We start from the raw sequence: 20,706 nt of genomic DNA, 5'->3' as shown, positions 1-20,706 counted from the left end.
CACCACTCAAAGAACATGACAGGCCGTGACCTGTGTGGGGTCTGAGGACACAGCAAGGAATGTGACTGCTGTTTCTGACCTCAGTAAGTCTGCAGTTTAGCAAAAAAAGTTGTAATCAAAAGAAGTAATGACAATTATAATGTTCTAGTTAAAGATTAAACACACACATTTGCCTTTTATCCTTTCCAAAACTATCTTAAATGTAAATGTTAGTCAAGTTTTGTTAATTTTAAGGCAAAAAACAAAAACTAAAAAAACACTAACTACAAAGACAAGTACCGAGAGAGGAAGCAGAAATAAAATCCTGAAAGCTAGAAACTGGGTGACAGGTGGCAACTAATACAGCAGACCCAAGAAAAAGGAATCTTAAACCAGAAAACAGAAAAGCAACCTGTCTCACACTATACCCCCAAAATGCTCAAGAACTGATGGCACCAGGTACTGGCAGGAGTGAAAATGAGATTTAAAAGCAGAAAGATCTCCCCCTCCCCCCCCCCCCAAAAAAAAAGCAGAAAGAAAGGTTGGAGACAGTTACACACAGCTCCCAAACTCTCCATTAGAAGACTAGAGGTTTATTCTCTGGAGAGAATAAAGCAAAGAGTTCTGGACTGGAGACATACGAGTTTAGGAGAAAGGGTAGCATATCAGACAAAAGTGCTTGAGATGAGAGATTTATGTACTAGATGTTGAGATCTCCCAGACTTCTTCCCCCCATCAGCTCCCAGGATACCAGCAACCAGGCCTTTTCTCTGGGGAAACTGACCAGCCAGAGAGAAAAGATCTAAAGACACTGTTATTCAAAGAAACAGTCTAGTCAGGTCACACTATGTATGATGCAGGCTTCAGGGAAAAGCATTCTGAGCAGCTTCCAAACTGCATTACAGACCACGCACACACTCTTAACCACGCAGCAAAGATCACCATACACCAAAAGAAAGCTTGTAACATAAAAGGTCATAGAAGACCAAAGCAAAGAGAGCAAATGCAACACAGAGGAAACAACCATGCAGGAAGATGAAAACTTAAAAAAGAAAGAAAATACTTTCAATACTCTCAGAGAAACAGGAGAAAAAATTAGAACCATAAAAAAAGGACAGGTAGTTTTTTTCTTTTTTAAAATAAGACGGGGAACAACTACAGAAGAGTTTCTGAAAATTGTAAGTGGCAACAGAAATTAAAATTTTATCAGGGGCGGCACAGTGGCTCAGGCAGTTGGCACTCCATGCTCCTAATGCCAAAGGCTGCCAGTTTGATTCCCACATGGGCCAGTGGGCTCTCAACCAACCACAAGGCTGCCGGTTCAACTCTTCGAGTCCTGCAAGGGATGGTGGGCTCTGCCCCCTGCAACTAACAACCACAACTGGACCTGGAGCTGAACGGCACCCTCCACAACTACTATGGAAAGGACAACTTGACTTGGAAAAAATCCTGGAAGTACACACTGTTCCCCAATAAAGTCCTGTTTCCCTTCCCCAATAAAACCTTTAAAAAAAAAATTTATCAGTTGATAGAGAAAATCTCATAGAAAATAGAGAGAAAGACATGGAAAATATAAGAGATTAAAAATATTTAAAGAATCAGTACATGAAGTCCAAGATCCAATGAGAGAAAGGAAAAAAATATCAAAGCAAAAAGAAAAAAATCAAATATGTACTTTTAAAAAATTTCCCAGAACCAACAGACACGAGCTTTCAGACCAACTGAGTACCTGGCACAATGGATGAAAACAAATCCACAGAAAGATACAACATAGTGAAATTTAAGAACACTGGGGAGAAAAGGAGGCTCCTAAAAGCTGAGAGTGAGCGAGACACCCCACATCTAAGAATCAGACATCATAATTGGCTTTAGGCTTCCTAACAGCAACAGTGGAACCTAGAAGGCAATGGAGCAAATGCCTTCAGAATTCTAAAGGAAAATATTTCCAATGCAGAAGTCTAACTAACTATGAAGATTTTTTTTTAAAGATTCTTAGATGTCCAAAGTCTTAAAAAAAAAAAAAAAAGTTAACCTCCCATGCATTCTTCCACAGAAAGATACTGGAAGTGTGTTCCATGAAAATGAGGATGTAAACCAAGGGAGAAAGATGTGACGGTAGGAAAGGCACTTCAATTAAAATGACTGGGAATGCAAATCCCTAGGATGACAACTAAATAGCAAGCCTTGAGAGCAGTATCTAGGAGTCAAGAGGCCAAGAAAGATCTCCACCCCCATTAAATGAAGTCAAGGAAATACCTGATGTGTTTGAACATATCAAAACTATTAAGATTATTGTGTGAGTCTGACGATGAATTATTGATCACTATTGGCAAATTTATGACAGGTACACAGAAAATTAACCAAATAAAAAATTAATTTTAGGGAAAAATAAGTACTGTTCAAGCAAATTAAAGTAACCACAATACACTACACATCTCAGCTGTGAACAGTGTTTATTACTTTCAATTATTGTGAATGCTGAATATTGATTTAACCATACTATGGATATAACTGTATTAGAAAAATGGAGAAACAGGACGTGTGAGTACTGCAGTTGTGGGAGGGTGGGAAAAGAGAGCTAAAATCCTTACATCTCATACTGGTATGTCAATTTTTAAAATCCTAAAAACTGAGAAATTAAGCAGCAGCACACTATAAATGTCATTTAGCTACAAGGATAATAGCAAAATAGCAAAAGAAACAATTAAAAGAGCTAAGGAGGGCCGGCCCGGTGCCTCAGGCGGTTGGAGCTCTGTGTTCCTAACTCCGAAGGCTGCTGGTTCAATTCCCACATGGGCCAGTGGGCTCTCAACCACAAGGTTGCCAATTCAATTCCTTGAGTCCCTCAAGGGATGGTGGGCTCTGCCCCCTGCAACTAAGATTGAACACGGCTCCTTGAGCTGAGCTGCCGCTGAGCTCCCGGATGGCTCAGTTGGTTGGAGCACATCCTCTCAACCACAAGGTTGCCGGTTGGACTCCCACAAGGGATGGTGGGCTGTGCCCCCTGCAACTAGCAACGGCAACTGGACCTGGAGCTGAGCTGCGCCCTCCACAACTAAGACTGAAAGGACAACAACTTGAAGCTGAGCTGCACCTTCCACAACTAAGATGGAAAGGACAACAACTTGACTTGGAAAAAAGTCCTGGAAGTACACACTGTTCCCCAATAAAGTCCTGTTCCCCTTCCCCCCAAAAAAAATGTAATTACAAAACATGTCACAAAAGGGGAATCTCATGCGCCGGGGAGGTACTCACACTCACCTTAGGACAGCCCGCTTAAACTAAGATGAGGGACTAGAAGGAAGGGGGCCTTCCAGGAAGAGGAAATAGAGGGGAGGCCTCCAGACCAGACAGCATGATGCATTCTAGGAACTGGAACGAGGTGCCCATGGGAAACAAACAAATCACAGGAGTTTACCCTCCCCCCAAATCTCCGCCTCCCTTATGTACATCTTACCCATTCTTCAAGGCCAGGCTCGGTTCATCTTCTCAGAAGCTTCCCAGAAGTGTCAGGAAACAGGTGATCTCTTCCACCTCAAAATGATGCCTTTTATCTATTATCCCATTCTCTAAATTATCTACTATCTCATTCTCTGAATTAATATTTTATCAGTATCATAATACATTCTCATTGATTAGAGTCACTCAATGGGTATTTAAGGAATAGTTACTACATGTATAAAATTGTGCAAGGTGCTATCAAGTAACAGAAGGGTGGGGGGGAAAGGGGAGGAAAAGAGGGAAAAAGAACAAACAAAGCAGCAGCAGTCCACAGGTGCTTAGACAACTTTCAACCAGCAGAACTGAGGCGCATCTTCGTGCATTCCATATGGTATTTAAACACGCAAGGAGGCACTTCATATATGCCACTCATTAATTTAACTACCAATGGCTCATAACATAAAAAAATTTTGATGAATGATTTTGAATTGACCTTTTTTTTTTTTAAGATTTTATTGGGGGAGGGGAACAGGACTTTATTGGGGAACAGTGTGTACTTCCAGGACTTTTTTCCAAGTCAAGTTGTTGTCCTTTCAATCTTAGTTGTGGAGGGCGCAGCTCTGCTCCAGGTCCAGTTCCCGTTTCTAGTTGTAGGGGGCCCAGCCCACCATCCCTTGTGGGACTCGAACCAGCAACCTTGTAGTTGAGAGGATGCGCTCCAACCAACAGAGCCATTCCGGAGCTCAGTGGCAGCTCAGCTCAAGGTACTGTGTTCAATCTTAGTTGCAGGGGGCGCTGCCCACCGTCCCTTGAGGGACTCGAGGAGATGAACTGGCGACCTTGTGGTTGAGAGCCCACTGGCCCATGTGGGAATCGAAACCGGCAGCCTTCGGAGTTAGGAGCACGGAGCTCTAACCACCTGAGCCCCCGGGCCAGCCAATAGCTTGACATTTTTAAAACAAAGAGACAAATTTTGAAAAAACCAAACCCAAAAAATTGCATTCTATACATATTCTAAGACAAGCATAAAAGTAACATCTTTATAATAATGAAGACAGCACAGAGGGATTTTTTAAAAATACTTTTTTCTTCTTGGTTACAAAATGTATAAATTCACAAGAAGAGGGGGTGGCGTGGTTAGAGCAGGAGCTCTCAACAAGGTTGCTGGTTCAATTCCCCCATGGGATGGTGGGCTGCGCCCCCTGCAACTAAAGATTAAAAAATGGCGACTGGACTTGGATCTGAGCTGCGCCCTCCACAATTAGATTGAAGGAAAATGACTTGGAGCTGATGGGCCCTGGAAAAACACACTGTTCCCCAATAAAAATTAAAAAAAAAAATTCACAAGAAAACTTGATAAAAATATAGAGAAGAAAATAAAACCACCATAATCCCATCTTTCAGATATCCTTCCAGCCTTTGGGGGAAATACAAATAATCTTATACCCTTTCCACTCAGTACATGGTGGAATTTTCCTTCATCATTAAATATCCTTTTGTAATATCACTGTAGTATTTGAAAATCAGTCTATATTTTTTAAAGGGAAAAAAACTTTATTTCTCAGAAATAATTACAGCATTAAGTGGGACAGCAAAATAATAATTTAAGCAACCTGTTAAGAGAAATACAAAATCAATGAATTCATCTCATTAATTGTTGAAATCCTTTTAAAAACAATTACAGAGTCTCACTTAAAATATTTTCATTGAAATGTGAAGTTTTAAACTTATAATGGCATTTGGATTACATTAAACTGATCTATGGAGAAAATGAAAGATACGTTAACCTTCCAAACAATAGTAGATGCTAATATAAGCCAATGATTAGTTTTCATGCCTAACAATTAATTTATTTTCTCCCTCTCTACTCAGCTAGTCATTTTGGCCAGGGCTGAATTGTGGTAAGATGGCCAGAAAGCTCACAAGACCACATAACTGGGATCACCTCAATTTGATAAATCAGTCACCTAAAATGAAACTGGACCACCTGTGGCCTACCCTCACATGCATGGCTGAGTAGAATGGATTGCAAAGCACACTTTAAAATACTGTACCTGAAAACGCAACTCAGTGACACAAGGACAAAAGTGTTGAAAATAATCTTCTATCAACTTTCAATTATGTGTAAGATCTCCAAGGCTGCAGATAATTCTCAAATCATACTTCTTATGCTGTTTCTATAGTAACATGAGCAAACCTTCTAAACTTCTGAAAATGCAACTACTAAAAGCAATAAATAAGAATACTAGAAATCAAAGAGCCAGCTTCTTTAAAAAAAAGCTTAACTTTCGAAATCAGTATTTTCTTGTTTTTTAAAGATTGTTTTATTGTGAACCTAAAGTTGACCTAAAAATAGTTTGTTTAAAAAATTAAAAAATGATTAATTTTTCTGATTTCTAAAAGCATTATCAATTTTCTGCTATGATATACACAATGTTGTTTGAAGCTTACCAAAAGGTTAAGACTTACAAACAGAATGTTTTTACGACTTACTGCAAAATTACAAAACAGTATTCTGTACATCAGTGACTCATTCTTTTAAAGTATACTATTAGGGAGATATTTTCGGTCTGTTTCAACCATGCGTAATTTTTTTTCTTTTGGCATAAACTCACCCATCTGTAATTATTGACATCACTTTTAAAAATAATTATTCATCATGAAAGAAATTTGCTAAATCATCACTAGAATACTGTTTCGTTGGAGCAAAGCCACCAACTTCTATACACACATACGCACACACGCTCACACAAAATCAATTATAAAGCTGCAAGGAGTCAAAATTGTCTAGTCCAACTACTTCATATTACAAAAGAAGAAAACGAAGGCTAAAAGGAGGTTCCAGTTCTTGCCCAAAGTCACACTACACTTAACTTCATGACAGAAGCCAACTGTTACTGATTAAATGCTTTAATAAAGTCCTTTTATGTTCTCCTGAATCAGTCTCTACTTAGACAAGGTCCAAGGCAAACCTTCCAGATACTGAAGTCTACATTACAAGCTTCAAAAGCTGCTTATTAACACAAACTTATATGAAAAGTTTGGATGCTGTAACATAAAACTCTTAGAAGTTTCAAAATACAAGAACACTATATTCCTGAGTCCCTAGTCTACAAAATGTAATGCAGACAAAGTAAATTAAAAATAATTGAATAACAAAGTAAATAGCATAAGCACTGACTTCTATAAAGAAAGGATTGTGGTGGTTAAAGGGACTTCGATTTTACCCGTAGTTTACAATTTTTAAAGAATTGTATTCGTTGTTAATCAAATCTTAATGTTTAAGGTGAATGTGGGCAATACATGTACTTGTTCTTGCAATTTTCCGTAAGTTCAAAATTATTTCCAAACAAAACATTTAAAAAATTTTTTTAAAGCAAAACATATTAATAGAAAAATTGGAAAATAAAAAGGAAGAACTCACTCCTACCATTTTCCTTAAAAAGTATAGTTTAAAATGCCAAAAAAAAAAAAGGGACTACATTTGTAAAAACCTATAGAACTTTACAGCACAAACTGTAATTTTTGCAAAATTAAAGAAAAAAAACATTTAGGTGGCTGCTGGTTCTCAGGAGGGTAGGCAGAATGTGACAAAACAGTCTAACTGTATTATAAATGTATGAAACCACCCCACTGAAGAGGGTAGGGAAAAAAGGTGCTGACCTAGGTAACTTTGGAAATGAGTGAGTCAGTATGACTAAAAGCAAAAAAAACTGTACATATAGCCTGTCTTCCACTTAATCAAACTGATTCCCACAGGGGTGTGGATTAACAATTCTGATACCGCCACACATTTATATTAGAACTGAAGAATTAAGCAAATGGATAGCAGGTGTTGGGAGCCAGTTTTCTCACTGTTGGAGTGGGAGTTTACAGATAAGAGAGGGGAGGAAGCTAGAGTGATCCATGTAGCAATAGATTAGAGTTGTTAGTTTAATATACATACAGATAGTTACATATAGATGTTTACAGATACATATACACACATATATTTCTTTACTCTGTCAGCTTAGAAGGCCTAGAAGCAATGAATGACACTCTAATAGCAATGAGCACATCTTGGTTTCTACTGTCCTCTAATAAAAGGAACCAGGGCTCCTTGGAGAAATGGCTGATTCTAGGATGGTACAGAAATATTCATGATGAGCGTAGTACCAAAAAGTAAGAAAGTGCTTTAAAAAAAAAAACACCCACAATGATGGAGCTATGTCAAAGGGACACAGGTGCCAAATGAGAGTTCCCAATGGCCAAAACTGGAATAATTTGAGCAACAAAATAAAGTAGCATTGGATTGTAACCCAAATAAAATAAATGAATCCATACTGATATCACTGAATAAATAAATTCATGGAGAAAAGACAAATGTCTCATGCAGAAAAACCCCACATTAATTTACATAGATTCTCTGCCCTCATTGAGGTGTAGAGCATACTCTCCAATCCTTAAGTGAGCATTGCGCATAGTGACCTCCTTCCAAAGTGCGCAATATGCAAAGAGGAGTGGGGAGGGGAGTAACTTTACAGCAGAGAAACCTGACAAACACTACTTCAACCAGATGATCAAGGTCAACATGGACAGTGACAGGTCATGCTGAGAGTGTGCGTTCTTTTTTTTCAAATGTGTTTTTCCAGGACCCATCAGCTCCAAGTCAAGCAGTTGTTTCAATCTAGTTGTGGAGGGTGCAGTTCACAGTAGCCCACGCGAGGATGGAACCGGCAACCTTGTTAAGAGCACCGCGCTACGGCCACCCCAGTAGTATGCATTCTTGATATAATGTGATGGGAATGGCACTCTACCTCTACAGTCCTCCTCCCCAAGATACACAACCTCAGTCTAATCAGGAGAAAAGCATCAAACAAATCCCAGTTGAGGGACATTCTATAAATATCTGACCCTTACTCCTGAAAACTGTGAAGATCATCAATAACGAAAATTTGAGAAACTATCACACCCGAGAGGAACCTAAAAAGACACAATGACCAAATGTAAAATAGTAACCTGTATGGGATCCTGGACAGAAAAAGGAGGTTAGATAAGAACTGAAAATCTGAATAAAGTTTGGACTTTAGTTAATAATAATGTATCAATACTGGTTCATTAATTATCAACAAATGTACCACAGGAATGTAAGATGGTAATAGGGGAAACTGGGTGTGCAATATATAGAAACTGTAAAATCTTCTCAATGTTTTTGAAAATCTACAAACATTACAAAAAGTCAAGTTATTTTAAAAACTAAAAATTAAAAAAAATATTTTTTTAAGAAAAAGAAAAATAAGCAAAAAGCCTGAAGAACGCACACCAAACTTGAGTTAAAGGAAATCGAGTTTTCCTTTCCAAAGTTACTGTTTGACTCTAATATATTTAGAATGTATCTGTGTAATAATGTATAACAAGAAATGTTTAATTATAAATGCCACATTTAAGCACTGTAGGACAAAAATTAAACTTATTAAACAGCACCCACTCCCTAAACCGTTGTATTTCTATTCATAAACTATCCTATCTCCAGAGAGACCTACAAATCACATTCAAGCCTGTGATTAACTACTAACTGATATCATTGCAGTATACAAATTTTTTTTTTTTAAATCTGTCAAAGATTATACTAAATTGCTGGGGCGGGGGGAGGTACATAAATATACCTATGAAACGAACAACTTTAATCAGTAAGGAAATATTCCACCAGGAACGTTTAAATTCTATCAGTATTTAGAATTTTTAATATAAATTGCATTTTTCAGAAAAAAATTAGCCAGCCTAATTGTAACAGCAGGATGTGCTGCTAAATAATGTCTGATAACATTCGCTTGGTGAAGGCAACAATACAGACTGTACTTCTATCTAGACAGCCACTAGAAGCAATTATAACTGGGGTTCGTAAATAAAAAAATTACAATTGGAAAATGTAAATTTGACACATAATATTTACCAATTGCCTCCCATACTGGCAAAAATGACTTGAGAGTAAAAGATAAGACCATCAAGCTGATTTACAGCATTAATCTCTAATTAAAGTGTCAAAAGCTGCTTTATCTAAATGGCCATCATCACTATCACTATAAGAATATGATTCCACTAAACAGTTGTACTTCTTCAAAGATAACAGAAGAATAAATCATTAAGAAACCAAAGTATTTTAAAGCCCTAAGAACAAATAAATCAGATGTCACCAGAATCTCTTCAAGCCTTCCTCTTTTTATTAATAAAAATACAAAAATCACTCTCAAGGTATGATTTACTTCATAATACAATTTAATATAATGTGCTATAATTGGTGTCTAGAACAAAGTAATTTGAAGTTATGTGAAACTAATGGGTGGCTTCAGTTTAGATGATGCCAGGATTTCCTAGGGTATCTCAACTAACTGCACCTTGATTTCTACTCAAAACAGGGAGTTCTGCCCTATTTCCAGAGCAAAGACAGAATGATTAAAACAATTAAATCTCCCCTAATAAGTAGTCGCTAGTAGGACCAGACAAGAAAATAAGAATGGATCAAAAGCAGTCCATCACTGCTACAAAAACACAAAGTATACATAGCTTACCAAGTGTGAAATACAAACGGTAGTTGCAGACATTCACAAACCCTGTTTCCCTATTCGTAATAGATTATAAAAGTGCTCTCGTGATATATTTCTCATGTGACAATATCTGCCTAAGACATCATACCACTATTTTTAGAGTTATACACAGAAATACTTATGGATGAAATGTTATTTCTAGGATTTACTTCAAAATGGTAGAGTATAAATGAAACGAGATTAGCCATTTGTTGATAATTGTTAAAGCTGAGTGATGGATGCATAAGGTTTGTTATACTATATTTTGTATATATTTAAATTTTCATAGTAAAATTGAAAATGCAAATAAATATTAAAAAATTACTACAACAAAAAGCAAACAACCCAATTCAAAAATGGGACAAGGAGTTGAATACATATTTCCCCAAAGATACATAAATGGCCAATAAGTGCATTAAAAAGATGCTCAATATCACTGACCATTAGGGAAATGCAAACCAAAAACATGATGATACTACTTCACACCCATTAAGATGGCTTTATCAAAAAGCAAACAGAAAATAACAAGTGTTCATGACTATGTAAAAAAATGGGAGCCCTGCCCCCTGCAACTAAGATTGAACACGGCACCTCGAGCTGAGCTGCTGCTGAGCTCCCGGATGGCTCAGTTGCTTGGAGCACGTCCTCTCAACCACAAGGTTGCCGGTTAGACTCCCACAAAGGATGGTGGGCTGCGCCCCCTGCAACTAGCAACGGCAACTGGACCTGGAGCTGAGCTGCGCCCTCCACAACTAAGATTGAAAGGACAACAACTTGACTTGGAAAAAAGTCCTGGAAGTACACACTGTTCCCCAATAAAGTCCTGTTCCCCTTAAAAAAAAAAAATTGGAGCCCTTAGGCATTGCTGGTGGGAATGTAAAATGGTGCACTGCTGTGGAAAACAGTATGGCAGGGTCTCAAAAAATTAAAAATAGCATTACCATATAAACCAGCAACTCCACTTCTGAGTAGATAGCCCAAAGAATTTAAAGAGACTCAAGAGGTACTTGTATGCCCATGTTCACAGCAGCACTATTCACAATGGTCAAAAGATGAAACCACCAGGCCGGCCCAGTGGCTCAGGCAGTTAGAGCCCCATGCTCCTAACTCCGAAGGCTGCCTGTTTGATTCCCACATGGGCCAGTGGGCTCTCAACCACAAGGTTGCCAGTTCAACTCCTCCAGTCCTGCAAGGGATGGTGGGCTCCGCCCCCTGCAACTAAGATTGAACACGGCTCCTTGAGCTGAGCTGCCTCTGAGCTCCCAGATGGCTCAGTTGGTTGGAGCGTGTCCTCTCAACCACAAGGTTGCTGGTTCAACTCCCGCAAGGGATGGTGGGCTGTGCCCCCTGCAACTAGCAACGGCAACTGGACCTGGAGCTGAACTGCGCCCTCCACAACTAAGATTAAAAGGACAACAACCTGACTTGGAAAAAAAAAAAGGCCCGGAAGTACACACTGTTCCCCAATGAAGTCCTGTTCCCCTTCCCCAATAAAATCTTAAAAAAAAAAAAAAAAAAAAGATGAAACCACCGCAAGTGTTGTCCATCAACAGATAAATGGATAAACAAAATGTGGTGTGTGTGTGTGTGGACAAGCACGCACAAAATGGAATATTATTCAGCCTTAAAATGCAAGTAAATTTTGACACATGCTACAATATGGATCAACCTTGAGGACATTATACTAAATGAAATAACCAGTGACAAAAGAACAAATACTATATGATTTCATACATATGAGGTACTTAATCAAATTCATAGACAGAAAATGTAATGGGGTCTGTCAGTGGTGGGAGGAGGGGGAAGTGGGGAGTTACTACTTAACGCGCTGCAGTTGAGGAAGATGAAAAAGTTCTGGAAATGGATGGTGGTGATGACTGCCCAGCAATGTGAATATTTAATGCCACTGAACCGACTGTACACTTAAAAATGGTTAAAATGGCAAATTATATAGGTATGTATATATATTTACCACAATTTAAAATTTTTTGAAGAAATAATTCTACCCACCTTCTCAATACTTTTATAAGTTTTCTTTGATCATTGGTCATATAAGCCACAAATACAGCAAAATAACCTTAAAATCTTGAAATAACATTGTAAGAGGCATTCCATGATATAACTACAATGACTTGAAACTACAAAAATTAAACCACACGGGCAATATTCAGCCCTTGCTCCAGGATCCTGACTTTATCTGAACATGAATATGGTTTTGGCCTACCAGAGATGAAATTCTTTCCCTTCCTCCACAACCTAAGAGAATTTATCCAAAAAGGTATCATTCCCAAAGTGCTCCACAATATCATCAAACCCCAAGAGAAACTATTAGTGACGCTCTCAAGTGGGCAACTTCTTTTGCAGGCAATGAGTCAAGTCTAAAACTAAACAATCTGCAGTCAACTTTTAAGCCTATATGGCCGCGTCATAATTGCCCACTTATACTGGATTCAAATCCAAATATCTCAAAACACTTCAGGAAGTATTTGGCAACATTAATGATACAGGCAACCTATTCCAGCGAGGCAAAGTGGACTCTGAATGAGTGAACAAGAATAAATGTCCTCAGTGAGAGTACCACATAACATGTTTCTCAACACTGGGCCTACCTAGACCTTTCTCAAACAGTGCTTCCAAATGTTTGGATACACTATCTCAGTTTCAAAATGCAAAAGGGGAAAAAAATAATAAAGCTGCAAGAAAGCCATAAGCCCAGCCTTTCTGTGTAGTCTGTCACAATGCTCAGTTCAAGTTGTGCACATACTGCATTACCAATAAAAAGACCTTAAGGACAAAACTGTGTTTGCCTTTATGAATGAATAATACAGTTTTCATTACATTTACTTCAACAGAAGACCAGCTCCATTTGATTAACCAGATCAAATAGAAGTCAGAACGCCCTTTTGTGACAACCAGAGTATCGTCCTCCTTATCAAGTTGCTTGGATAATTCACCAACATTCTATAATTCAAAAGCCTTTTAAATATGCATATTCTCTGACTCAGCATTTCCACATCTGGAAATTTATACTAAGGAAAGAGATGAAGATGTGTGTAAAAGTAACTTCCGTGAATGAAAAAAAATTACAAACATCCTTAGTGACCAAAATGGGCAAGTAGATAAATTATGATTCAGCCATGCAATTACATGCAATGCAGACATAAAAATGTGAACCCATCTTATTATATAGCTATATTGTGTGTCTTGCTACATACATGAGCGTGAATACACATGCAAATTTGTGAATGCACATGTCTGCGAACATGAGATACATGGGCACAGAGGCACATAGTGCAAGTATAATCAGGCCCATGAAATTGATTGTGTGCAAAGATGTGTCTGTATATGTATGTCTGGGGGCATAAATATCTGCCAATGCATATGCCTATATTTGGACTGTGAGCCTGTGTTTTAAGTAGATGTGTATTTATCCTTGTAATCACTACTTAGAAGCTGCGACCTTGAGCAAGTTACTGAGCCTCTCGGAGTCTTGACTTTGTCTTCTATACAATAATACCAAACCCTGCCTCCTAGGGCTTTTGTGAGGATTAAATGAAATAATGGATATAAAGCACTTAGTACCGTCATTGGTGCACATTAATGCTCAATCAATATTAGCTTTCCTTATCTGTCACTTGTATACGGACCTATACCTGTGAATATTTACACAGCTATAAGTCCACACAGATACACATCAAAATATTAACTTTGATTATTTTTGGGTTATAGGATTTTGTTGTTGGGGTTTTTTTTTGCGGGGGGGCTTTCATATTTTCCAATTTTTCTAGGAAAATTATTTTTTTCCACTTGTTTTGAAGCCTATTTTTTCAAAATAATGATTTTAAAATAAAGATGACCTGTCCTTGACATACCTCAATTCTGCATATTTAAAGCTATTAAATACTATACCAAGGAATGCATGATTTTGATACTCCACCAAATTTTTTTGTATTCTAGCAGTATGTGAGCATTACCTAATAGCTCAAGAAGATGGCAGTACAAAGAAGCTACAGCTTTTGACTTGTTTGCCTTATCCAAGGCAGGATGAAAGAAATGAATTAAATCACACTATGGGGTACAGGTGATTTTAAAACACCCTGGTGGCAGTTAAGTGACAACTGTCATTCATATTTTATTAAAGCAGGGAGGAACACAGAGCCTTGCCCAAGGTCATACAAAAAAGCATATGCCAGATCCCAGGCTGTGAGAGATCTAAAGACTAGACTGCATTGCCACAATTTGGGCATGTTTATGAAACCAAGAAGCTAAATTCTTAACCAGTCATTTCAAGAGTCCGGCTGGAGGAGGGAGGAAATTACAACACACAGAGCTGGTAACAGCAACAAAACAGTAACTGGCTGCACCACGGTTAATTCAGACATGTTAATCGTATTGTTTTTTCCTTATTTGTAAAATATAAAACTGTAGATCATTATGATTGAACAGTTCATTTTACAGAAGCACGACTGACAATTTATGCAAATTATACCGAAAGCATTTGAAACACGACAAAACGCAAGCAATTAATTGCGGTCCCAATCAACGTCATTTACTACTTGGCTCGAGTCCCACAATTACGATGTGCTAGATTAAATACCTCTAAAACCCCTGCAGAAGATCTCTGAATTTCCGAGGGAAACCCGGCTACAAACAGTGGCGAGTGAAACAAGCAGCTCTTTTCCCTAGGGCCTCAATTTATAAATCACACCCTAGATAATAATCCAATCATCCCCTATACATTTCCTCCCCAGCTATGCTATTAAATCTCTTTGAACGTCATTTCCAAGCTATTAAAACACACGCCAAGGAACACGCCCTGCAGCCTTCAACGTAGCCCGACATTTTGGGGCATCAGCAATTAAATATCCCCTTTTCCAAATTTACTGCAAAATGCGGGCTTGTCTCACGTCTCATTTTTGACTTTTGTCTGAAAACGAAGGCGAGGGGGATGGGTTTCGACACACAGACGAAGCTCTGAAACCCTGAGTAATCGCATCTCGCTGCGGGGAGCTGTCGGCGGCAGCAGCAGCAGCAATTTTAATCTTTTCTCTCCATCTAGTTTCCTTTTCCATTTCATGCTTGCCCCCCCTTTTTTTTTCTTTCCAAAGACATCAAACCAAAGGTGGAAAAAGGAAAACCGAATGTCCCCAGGTCGACGCCTCCTGAGGGTCGCGGGTTCTGACTCGGGGACCCACCCGTCGTGGGAAATGCTGGAAACGCGGCCGGGCAGAGGTTTTTCCACCACCCGAGGTCGCGGAGAGACCTGCCCGGCCCGCGGCGGCCTCGAATCCGAGCCCCGGGCCTGACCGGCCCGTCCAGGCCCAGCGCGGCCTGCCCAGCCGCGGCGCCCCATTAGCCACAGGCCGGGCCCACAAGGACCGAAGTGGCCGGCAGGTAGGGCAGGGTCAGGGTCTGGGGTCCGAGGCCCCGGCCCGGGGCGGGCCCCGGCGTTGCTCACCTGCTGATACCCGCTGCCGCAGGCCGGCTCGACCGCAGCCAGCGCCGCCAACGCCAACGCCATGGCGCAGCCGGCCGCAGGGAACAGGCAGGACGACGCGGCGAGCGAGCTGGAGGGGCGCGGGCGCCGCGGCACAGGAGCGCTGGGAGCCCGAGGGAGACGCGCCTCGGGTGGGTCTCGATGGCCGCCGCCGCCGCTTCCAGGCAAGCCGCTCTCCTCGGGCTGTAAGCGCAGCCGCGGCCAAGGCTCAGACACGGCCCCTGGGGAGGAGGCGGGGACGACGACGACGACTACGGCGACGCTGCGCCGCTGCCCCGCCCCCGACTCGCACCGCCCGACCGGGCCCGGCCTCGCCCCGAGCTGCAGCCGGGGTGGGGTCTGCCCCGCCTCCCGCGTCTCCCAGGCTGAAGCGTAGGATTCGCGTCCACTGAAAACGAATTACTCACAGGCCACCACCGAGAAGGCGACATTGGTGATCAGCCCTTCGCGCCTCAAGCACTGAGTTTTCCCTACGTGGTCTAGCTAACCCTCATCACACACCCCTGACTCTGTCCACAGCCTTATTTCAGAGGTTGTTGATCCTGGTATCTGGCTGCAGAAGGCCAGTTCTTACCTCTCCCTTCTTAGTCAGCCATCCTCCTCCATCAGAGGTCAGTCAGCAACAGGGCAGAGGCCAAATCCCATCCAGTGACTGGAAAGTATATGAAATTCAGATTTCAGTGTCCATAAATTAAGTTTTACTGGAACACAACTGCTCCCATTTGTTTAGCATGACTTGCAAACAAACCCTAAATTACTTGCTATCTGGCCCTTTACAGAAAAAGTTTGCTGACCCTAAATCCCCGAAAACTTCTTAGCTCTCAGAGCCTATTTAGGGTGGGTGATAATAGCATCCTCATTTTTATGCAGTCCTTTAGTGTTTTAACAGCCTCATCTGTGGCTATAGACAACGATCTTTTCTGAACCAAAGCTCTCTGAAGAGCTGACATGAAAGGCAAACTTCAGAGTTATCCAAGAGCTTTCCAGGTTGGAAGAACTGAAAGGAGGCAGATGTAACTGCTATGTAGGAGATAATTATTACTGTTTCACAGATGAGGAAATTATGCCTGAAGAGACTAAGTATTTGACCCAAGAGCACAGGGCTAGTAAGTGGTAAAGCTAGAATGGAAACCCATTAAGCCAGTTTTTTAAACCATTATCATGCAATTAAATTATAAACTTTATAGACAAAAGTATTTGTCTTTTAAATATTTTGATATCTCCCACAGCATCTTGCACAGTATAGTTTATCTAGCAGGCATTTGAGGTGTCTTGTTTCTTTGTTACATCCAGCCATCTGGGATTGCTTCTACCCACAGGTCCAACACAGAAGAAAACTTGATCTTTGAGGCTTGTTGCAATTATTCTTGATTGCCTTTCCAAGTTGGTAGTCTAGGGTTGGCATTAATATGATTATTGGTTTAGCTTCTAATTTTCTAGTTTAGTTAACTACGAATTCTAAAGGACAGCTGTGTTTGTAATCTACCCTGAGGTTTCTGTATATAAGAGCCAATTGTAATCAACATAAATTATAGATATGTATCTTCCTTGCTTTGAGTTCTCTACCAGTATCCTACGTTTTGTCCCTATTTCCAAGCCCTAGCTTCACGCATTTATAGCCTGGGAGAGTGAACAAATCCAGCAACATGCCAATCTGAGAGTTTCAAAGTGGTACGCTCCTTACTCTGTGCCTCAGTTGTTGTTTTTAACCCAGAAAAAAACAAAAAACTTTAAAATAAAAGTAAAAAAGTGATAAGGTACAGTGAATCATCCCAAACATAATGTGGTCTTATATAAAGAAAAAAAAAGTCTAATTTGAAAAAAATTTAAATCTTATCAATAAAGAGTAGAAATTCAGAATTTTTTGCCCATATTTTCTAAACTTACATGTAAGAAGGAATAAAAAAGATGTCACATATGGCTGTTGGAACCACAGCTACCATCTTTATGCATGTCTGCAGCACTGTGACTTTTGTGGAAAAGAATTTGCTATCCTTCCCATCTACTTCTTTCCAAAATTACTTTCTCCCTCAACAGCTATACTTTCCCTGCATGTGGTCATAAATATTTATCACAATATAAATACTGGGTTTTCTCACAGGAAAATTTCCCCTGTAAAGAAAAAAAGTTGACCCCAGTTTCCAACCTCCCTTTCCTACTCCTTTTCTTATGCCCTAAACCAAAATGTTTTGTGTGAAGAGTAAAGACAGGTCGTTTTTTTTTTTCTCTGTGTTCCCCCAAATTCTTTAGTAAGTTGAGGTGATTTGCATTGATTCAATGGATGGATAAATAGGGAGATTGAGAAACTGAGTCACCACTGCATAAGGTCTCCAGCTGGCAAGCAAATTGCACAGGGAAGGGAAAAACTGAATTTCTGACTCATGGATCCATGCCTGCTGCAAGCCGAGCAGACAGAGAAGATAATCCAAGGCCGTAAAAATTGCACTCTTTGGCTTCATCTCGAGATGTTGTCAAGAGAGTTTCCACAGAGAAAGTTATTAATTTCAGATTGCTGCACTTAGAAACTTATTTCCCCACAGAATAACAGTAATACTTTCCATGTGCAATACTTTTTATGTGAATTGCTGATTCTGAATCATCCATCCTGAGAGAGAGGAAAAATATTATGGACAAGTGAGAGCACAGCTCATGTCTGTTTCCCTTTATTCCCCCAGTTTAGATAAAACCTCTCCTCCAGGATAAATGTGGTCTTCTGTCTTTCACATCCACCTGAGACCTGTCCTAGCTAGCACTGAGCTCAATGGGTAAACAAGAAGGGTTTGTTAAATTTTAAATAAAGTCTCATGGGTCTAATATCTCATTTCAGGCCTTAAATGTCTTCAGCTAATCCTTTCCTTTTCTTTCTTTCCCTTCCTTTCCTTTTCCTTTCCTTTCATTCTTTTCTTTTCTTCCCCAGGTAATCTTTACAGGCTCAAGTAAACCATGCAGTTTCATTTCTACAGACTTACTACTTCTTTTTATTCTCACTACATTACTGAGTTTCATTAAGGGCAAAAGGTAATATCTTCATACTACAAATGAAGGTATTACCCACTGATAATTACCACTATCTATGAAGCAGCTTCTGATGCTCCATACATCATCTCCTTAATCCTCATGACAAATTCATTCTGCAGATGAAGAGATTAAAGAAATGTATATCCCTTGCTCAGCTAGTGAGTGGTGGAACCACAATTCAAACTCAGATGCGTCTGACTACAAAACTTGATCTCTACTCTGGGTGTGGAGGGAAATACAAAATACAAAATGATCGGGTCCTCCCTTGGGGGTCTTCACAATGAAACAGAGAAGATATTCAAGACTTTTTTAATATAAAAACTGCAAGTTGATTACAGCTGTGTTGAGCTATATTAACTAATGCTGAAGGTGGTGAAGAAAATTATGTGACCAAGTGGGATAACCAGGTAAGGATTGAGGAGAAAGGGTTTTGAATGAGAGAAAGGTTTTATTGTAATGGGAGGAGGAGAAGCCATCCAAGTCAGGAGTATGCGTGTACAAAAATCTCAGAACAGGGGTCAGCAAACTTTTATGCAAAAGGACAAATAGTAAATATTTTGGACTCTATGGGCCACAAGCTTTCTGTCACAATGCCTCCACTTTGCCATGGTATCGTAAACACAGCTATAGACAATACCAAACAACTTGGCATGGCTGTGTTCTAATAAAACTTTATTTATGGACACTGAAATTTGAATTTCCTGTCATCGTCACATGTCATAAAATATTATTTTTCTTTTGATTTTTTTTTTTTTAACTATTTAAAAATGTAAAAACTCTCCAATCATCCAAAACAGGCAATGGGCTAGATTTGGCTCCCAGGCAGTAGTCTGCCAACCTCTTAGCTTAGTAGCAGGACAAAAAAAGTTTATGTGCTAAGAGCCTGAGTAAGAAACTGAAACCACAGAGTAATGCAGAAGGCCTAATGGAGAGGGAAGGGAAAGAGAGAGGAAGATGGGAATTTATAAAAGATCTTAAAACATAAATGGCTTGTGCAAAAATGTAACTGAAAGGAAAAGGATTACCGGAGTAGGAACTCAACATGGACTCCTGATTCCTTGGTTTATATTTTTGCCACTGGACACAATTGATTCATTCATTCAACAAATATTAATTTAGCACCAATATGTGCAAGCACTGTGGCCTTATGCCTAGAACCTAAAACTATAAAACATTTATTCTCTAAAATGAAATTAAGAAATAATAGGGGTGGTTATTTATTTTAGTTGCATATCGTAAGTTTTGGCATGTTATTTCTTTTTTTATTTTTATTTTTCGTACCTTATTTATTTATTTGGCATGTTATTTATTTATTTTCATTCATCTCAAAGTATTTTCTGACTTCCTTTGTGATTTCTTCTTCATGACTGATTGGTTATTTAGCAGTGTGTGGTTTAATTTCCACATCTATAAACTTCCCAGATTCCTTTGTTATTGATTTCTAATTTCATTCCATTATGGTTAGAGAACATTCGTTGTATTGTTTCAATCCTTTTAAATTTATTAAGGTTTGCTTTATGCCCCAGCATGTGGTCTAGCCTGGATAATCTTCCATGTCCGCTAGAGAAGAAGGTATATTTTGCTGTTGTTGGTGAGGTGTTCTATAGGTGTCTATTAGGTTTAGTTGGGTTATAGTGTAATTCAAGTCTTCTATTTCCATGTTCATCTTTTGCCTAGTTGTTCTAGCCATGATTGAAAATGGATTGTTGAAATCTCCAACTACTATTGTTAACTTATCTATTTATCCCTTCAATTGTGTCTGTTTTTGCTTCATATGTTTTAGTGCTCTATTGTTAGGTACATACATATTTATAGCATTTACTTATTTTACATAGTGTCTTTACCCAAAAGAAATTTAGTGTTTACAGGATTGCAAGAAATCATAGATTAGAAGTAGATAAGAAAGTAAAGCAAAACAAGAGCAGCACATGAAATAGACTTTACCTTCTCATTCTCTGTTGTCTCCATGGGAACAGAGCCTGGCACACAGTGAGCCCTTATAGGATCGAAATAACATCAGGAATGAGGTTAACACAAAAATGAAGTTAGACATGTTACAAATGCACCGTGAATTTGGTGTGCAATTAAAGTGGTGAGTAGGGAAAGCGCTTCACTCCAACCCTTAGGTTGATTCATGAGGTAAGAAAAGGGTTTCTCACATTTCCCAGGATAGTAGTTTTCTTACTGTGTTTAGGGAGTATCATAAGA

The 20,706-nt window shown here is 39.4% G+C and overlaps 1 protein-coding gene across 1 annotated transcript in view; it reads right to left on the bottom strand.

Annotated features, from left to right (window-relative positions):
• NDFIP1 (Nedd4 family interacting protein 1) overlaps positions 1-15,938 on the bottom strand; it is a 44,897-nt gene extending 28,959 nt beyond the window's left edge. Inside the window, exon 1 of the mRNA XM_019739096.2 lies at positions 15,442-15,938. Within this exon, the coding sequence (XP_019594655.1) occupies positions 15,442-15,504 (63 nt within the window). The 5' untranslated portion in view covers positions 15,505-15,938. The remainder of the gene's footprint in view (positions 1-15,441) is intronic.
• Between the last annotated feature and the right edge of the window lie 4,768 nt (positions 15,939-20,706).

This window comes from Rhinolophus sinicus, linkage group LG10, assembly GCF_036562045.2.
Source record: "Rhinolophus sinicus isolate RSC01 linkage group LG10, ASM3656204v1, whole genome shotgun sequence".
Classification (NCBI taxonomy): domain Eukaryota; kingdom Metazoa; phylum Chordata; class Mammalia; order Chiroptera; family Rhinolophidae; genus Rhinolophus; species Rhinolophus sinicus.
Note: the sequence above shows the minus strand (reverse complement) of the source record. Positions and strands in the feature narration are given on the sequence as shown.